This window comes from Solanum lycopersicum, chromosome 10, assembly GCF_036512215.1.
Source record: "Solanum lycopersicum chromosome 10, SLM_r2.1".
NCBI lineage: Eukaryota > Viridiplantae > Streptophyta > Magnoliopsida > Solanales > Solanaceae > Solanum > Solanum lycopersicum.
This window is the reverse complement of record NC_090809.1, coordinates 41738094-41743952: the sequence shown is the minus strand read 5'-3', so window position 1 is coordinate 41743952 and position 5859 is coordinate 41738094. Positions and strand designations below refer to the sequence as shown.

Sequence of the window (5859 nt, the reverse complement as noted above, 5' to 3'; positions counted from 1 at the left end):
CAAATTGCAAGAATTAGTCACAAAATTTTGACTGGTAACCATATCTTGTTATGTAAATTTTTTACCAACATACTCTTATTCAGAATTGGTCCGAATCAACTTCAAATAAGTCAAATTTCGATATACAATCTTTTATTACCAATTTAATAATTTGAAACAACAAGATTCAACTTAAAGCTTCAAAAAAACGATAAACCTATTTTGTTTTGTTTAGAAAAATTCAAACTCAACAAAACTTACAAATTTTCTCCAATCAAAACTAATTTCTCTATTGTGAACTGTGGATGGGAATTTATAATTTTAGATAAATTGGAAGAAAATAAATAATTATGTGAGAAGCTAAACTTTTTTTTCATCCCCCAACAAATAAATAAGTTTAAAATACTTTATCTTATGCCTTTGTTTTGCCCTTTTTCCTCATTAATTTTCCTCTTAAAGGAAGACACAGCTCGTAGGGTAGCGAGAACCAAAAGATCCGGATCCCACCTTCAACCTCAATATCTCGTTATCTACTCCTCTTGAGTTTTCATCTCAGGTAGCATTTGAAGATTCTTTTCCCCATATATTCTAGCTTAGTATGTGTAGTATGAAACTCTTTAGTTGCATTTATGCCCCCTTTTCCGTTTTGGGTATGTGACATTTTTGTTAAGTTTGAATAATATGGAGAATGTACGCAAATAACTAATCGCCACAGTTTGAACAGCTGTTAAATTCGACGGATCCAAAATTTTAAGTCAGTTGAAGAGAGGTCACTGCAACCCTCTGCTACGGTTGTGTTATTGAGTATGAACTTCGTGTTTAATTATGAGTATTTTAAGCATTGCCCTCTTTCAGCTGTAAAAAAGTTATATAGTTCTAGCCAGTGACAGTTGGTTTCATTTTAAATATTCAGTTTCAGATCTTGGTTAAATCAATAAATAGAACTGAGATTATAGTTAAAACAGCTAATATAAAACCAAAATAACTTGTTATAGTAAGATTGAAAGAGCTAAATCAAAATGAAATATCTTGTCTTTATAGTTATCTGGAGAGCTAGTGGTGCACAGTACTAAATTCGGTAGATAATGGTGTCGCCCCTCCACCCTTCTCCACTTAAATATGAGTTCTTTTTTTTCTGTGGCAGGGGTTTGAACTCATAACTTGTGCCTAATCCACACATCATTTGTTGCCCCCTCCCCTACTAGACTATTGTCGAGGGCACATTATGTTTGGAATGCACTTAAGTAAGTTTCCATTTGCAACATAGGAGGATATGTAAAAAATCTTAAATTCTGAAAAAGATCCTCACCCATGTTAATGGCGGAATGTGTTAGTCTGTTGTTTATCAAATATGACACTAGTAAATGTTTAGTTAAGTGGTAATCAGTTGTTCTGTAGCTGGAGGATGTTTCTCCTCTTTTGTTGGACATCTTTCCTTCTTAAAATCAAATAGATATTTATTGATTACATTGTTATTTCCTTGTATACATAACTCAAATGGCCTTGAATCATTTAAAACTAAGAAAGGTATAAGTGAGAAGAAGATATCTAGCTATAGTTTTTTTTTCATTCGCTTATTTATATTATTTTTAAATGAAAGGATCGAGCTCCTTATGCGTTCTACCTCCCATGTCCTCACTGAAGGTTAGCATTGAAGCAAGACAGCTGCATGTCCACCCTCTAACTCTTGAAGTACATCGTTTACTAAAAAAACAACTTATTTGTGTTGTATAATGCATATTCTATTTTAATTCTTTCAGAGAACATCTTACATCAGAGTTTCTTCTTTGCCTCATTTAGGTCCTAACGTTTCTTAGTCCTGTTAATACTTGGATGGCGTATTCTTAATATCAATTTGTGATGTTTAAAACTTTTGCGATTATGTTCTTGTAAACTTGCAATTAATGTGGAACATGTTTCAGTCATTGCAACTTTGTGAAAAAAAATGTCAAGAAGGCCAAATACCTCTCGCCGTCTTGCAGATGCTGGGAGCATTCCGTTTATCAGTGCCTTTCACCCCAAATCACGTCCATCTCCTTTATTGTCTATAGGACTTGTGGTTGTGGTAAAGGCCAATTTCTTTTTCTTATTACCTTTTATCTGTTGACGTGCCCCAATTATTATTAACAAAGTTTCGACACTTTTCATGAGAAGTGCTTGTACACGAAGACATTGTAAAGCGATATGTTTCTGGAAAAAAATTCAAAATAAAGAAAAATGTTTGCATAGATATGAATATTGAATTGTTTGAATTGAAAAGTTAATTCGATGATACGATTTATTCATGGGAAGCTTTATTTCATAGGCCGCAATGTTTAAGTTGAAGCGTGCATAGCGAATACAAGATTGTATGTTAATGAAGGGATCTTTTCAAGTGTCAAAAGTCCATCATTTTCTTGCTACACAAACCATGCTCACAGTAATGGAGGGTTGAGCTCCGTGTTCTATGCTTTCTTGTACCATCAACCCAATGGTGACTGTAGAATTGTAGGATTAAGATGCCATTTTTACCATAAAACAAGATCATGTAGAGCTCTCAGGCTTAAGTTTGATACACGAGGGCTTTATTTTTGTGATAATAACAAAAATGGGCTTATTGTTGTTACATAATCTGTAAGGAACTTAGAAGCTGTTCACTTTTGGTATATGATCAATTCATCGCACGATAACAGAAGCTTCAGCAGATAGGGCGAGAGAAGCTACCAAAAATGAGGGCTTGACTTGCCTTTTTTACATAATGAAAGATCATGAAGAAACACAAACATCATTTCAACGTTATTTTGATAATTCAGATACCAAATTTGTCATTTCCCCTTCTTGTATCTCATTGCTCATCAGTTTATGCCTTTATGGGAGGGTGGGATATATTTGAATTAATACATATCTTATTCTGCATATAAATGTCTTCTCTTCCACACTTACTGATATATCTACCATTTCATTGTTGAGCACGTTTTGCATAATCGCCTATGCTTTTAAGGGACTACTCTTTCTGGAAGTTTGAGAAAGTGTTGCCAAATCAAACTATCTGTTAATGATCTTATTACTGAATCTTAAATATTCCCAATGTAATTGTAACTGTTGATCTGATCTTTCATCATGACATTTCAGGGAGCATTGTTGATTATTGGTTATTTGTATCACGGTTCAGGTGAATTTTGTCTTATTGTTTGGCATTTCTCCCTATGGAATCATGTGTAGCAATTGTTTCTTTTATTATTTTATCTTCTATTAACATAATCTGTACAAAGAAGATTTCCTACTATCGTCATTTTCATAGATTGATTGCAGGCTTGGTATCTTTTTTCTGTGGCTTCTGAAGTACTTTCCCTTTGTATAGGTGGAGCTGTTGATGCTTTCAGTAGACATGAAGGTAACCAGCTACAACTGAATCAATCTTGCATTGCTACTCAACAAGAAGATGAATTACCTATTTACTTGAACATTTTTTAATCTTCCTAGGGAGGTGAAGTCAAAGGCTATAATTAGAATATTATTAAGATTTTGCTACTGAAGTCTGTTAGACCTACGTTTCCAGTGAGATCAATAGTATCTCACATATTTTTCTCTTCAATTTTTAGGATCTTTTTCTGCAAAATAGATACGGGGTGTGGTGCCCATGAAAACACTAGATTACTCATTTATATACATTGTACTTACTGGAAAGACTAAAGATCTGTCAAATGTCAATCTTGTTCACCCTGGAAAAATCCTCGGAGTAATACTTATTATTGTTAGCTTTTCTGTTCCTCATTTTTCCTATGAACTGTTTTTGCATACTTGCAAAGGAATAATCTCTGCTCTTGGTTATCCACCAGTAATCTTATTTAGAATTTGACTTCCTCACTTTCTTTATTTTTATAAATAACATTTTTAGGTGGTGTTTCATGCACATCAGAACTTCAGAGGGCATTGCCTATATTACAGAAAGCCTATGGTGACAGCATGCAAAAAGTATTGCACGTAGGCCCTGACGCTTGTTCAGTGGTGTCTACACTGTTAAAAAAGGAGGGTACTGAAGCATGGGGTGTTGAACCCTACGAGTTAGATGAAACTGATGAAACTTGCAAGAGTCTTGTTTATAAGGGAATAGTGCGAGTAGCTGATATCAAGTTTCCTCTTCCCTATCGTTCAAACTCATTCTCTCTTGTCATAGTGTCGGATGCAGTGGATTACTTGTCTCCAAAATATCTCAACAAGACTCTTCCAGAATTGGCAAGGGTGGCAGCTGATGGTTTGATTGTTTTATCTGGTAATTCAACAATAGTCTTGGCCTTTCCCCCCTTAAATAGTTCAAGCTAATATAAAATTCACATATAAACTCTAAGTGAGTCATTTAAATGTGAGGTAGGGTAAGCTTCATGTTTTTTTGTTGTTAGAGGACATTTCTTTTCAGGGTGATATTTCAGCGTAAGATGGCTATTCTACATTTTGCTAAAATATTGGTTGCATTTTTAGGTTATCCAGGTCAGCAAAGGGCTAAAGTGGCAGAACTTTCGAAATTTGGCCGCCCGGTAAGTCACTGATCTTTGGTTTGTACCTAAATTTCTAAAGATGGTATGTTTATTTATTTGTTTAAAATTGGAAAACACAGATCATCCGTCTTAATGCATATGCCGTGTAAACCAAATTCCTACAGTTATTTTGTGCTATAGATCTTTATGTTGAGTTTGCAAATAGTGTATTTCTTTTTTACATTTGTCTATTGAATGTAATTACTTTTAGCTGACTACCCAAATGTGTAACTTACTGTTAAAAGAGTCAAGAGTATTTAACTCATTTTAATTTGGGGTGGGGGGTGGGGAGTGAGAAGGGTCGATGGATACTTATCGTTTTTTGTCCATTTTGCCGGTACTAGTAATTTCTGTCAATCTCTTTTGGCAATGCTGGTGAAAACCCATTGTATGTGGATTCAGTAGAATAAAGATCGATGCACATAATTCAATTATACGTAACCTTTGGCTTTTTATCACCTATACTTCTGATCTATTCGGAAAAAGAAGCAGCACAGTGAATATGATGCTCCCCTTGCATGTTTGCTATTTGATTCTTCCTAGTCACTTATTGCATCTGTTCGAAGATGTTCTCTATTTGGAAGATTGAAACTTGTTTATCTTCTCTGTTTAGGCCAAATTGCGAAGTTCGTCTTGGTGGGTTAGATTTTTTACTCAATCCAGCTTAGAAGAGAATGAAGTTGCAATCAAGAAGTTTGAACAAGCGGCAAGCAAGAGGTCTTATCAGCCAGCTTGCCAAATTTTCCACCTCAAACCACTCCATTGAAAAATACTTATCTTTTTCCAAACAGGTATTAAGCATCTGCAGCTGTGTTAAATTATCGTTTGCCAATTGCCACGACAATCCGGCATTCCACTTGTGAAGCATCAGACCTGAATTAAAAAAAAAAATTGTTTAATGTGAACCTACATGGTTGATTCAGCAATTTTGTTGGAGGCATTCGGTATATATATATATGTATATATATATATATATATATATATATATATTGTTTTGTTTTTTGGCACAGGTCAAAGGGGAAAGAAAGGAGGAATTCCACTTTGGAAAAGAAAAAGGCAGTTCCAAACGAAGGACCCTGGGACAAGCTTCCCGGTGTCCAAGCGTCAAGTCCCGAGGGGCCTGAAATAAATAGGCTTAGTTTTTCTTCACTTGAATCATAATTACAAGAATCTAGATTTGAGTGAATCTAGGTTTGAGTATCGTGTCCTAAGAAAAAAATGAATACATCCCACAGTAAGAGCTTTCAATCAATTTGTATTGCTTGTGCTTGCAGCACACAAGTGATTTTTTTCTTACAATCAATGGTTGAGTTATTGTGTAAACACGAAACACAGTAATGTTTGATTCATTTTTTGCCCCATAGAA

At 34.7% G+C, this 5859-nt stretch overlaps 1 protein-coding gene across 2 annotated transcripts; it reads left to right on the top strand.

The window, feature by feature from the left end:
* The first annotated feature begins 393 nt into the window (after positions 1-393).
* Positions 394-5859, top strand: LOC101265077 (probable pectin methylesterase CGR3). 2 transcript variants are annotated; one of them, XM_010329188.4, is made up of 8 exons: positions 396-535; positions 1124-1223; positions 1902-2044; positions 3091-3130; positions 3320-3352; positions 3857-4231; positions 4438-4493; positions 5107-5859. In XM_010329188.4, exons 3-8 carry the CDS (start codon positions 1925-1927, stop codon positions 5257-5259), a joined length of 777 nt encoding a protein of 258 aa, XP_010327490.1. In that variant the 5' UTR covers positions 396-535; positions 1124-1223; positions 1902-1924; the 3' UTR covers positions 5260-5859. The 2 variants fall into 2 exon arrangements, with proteins under 2 accessions (XP_004248786.1, XP_010327490.1); XM_004248738.5 differs by lacking the exon at positions 1124-1223 and having other exon boundaries at positions 394-535.

Coding starts and splice junctions, on each gene's coding strand:
- LOC101265077 (XM_004248738.5), top strand. CDS start 1,925: ATGTCAAGAAGGCCAAATACCTCTCGCCGTCTTGCAGATGCTGGGAGC. Junction 3,353..3,856: donor TGCTTTCAGTAGACATGAAG/GTAACCAGCTAC, acceptor TAACATTTTTAG/GTGGTGTTTCATGCACATCA. Junction 4,232..4,437: donor TGGTTTGATTGTTTTATCTG/GTAATTCAACAA, acceptor TTGCATTTTTAG/GTTATCCAGGTCAGCAAAGG.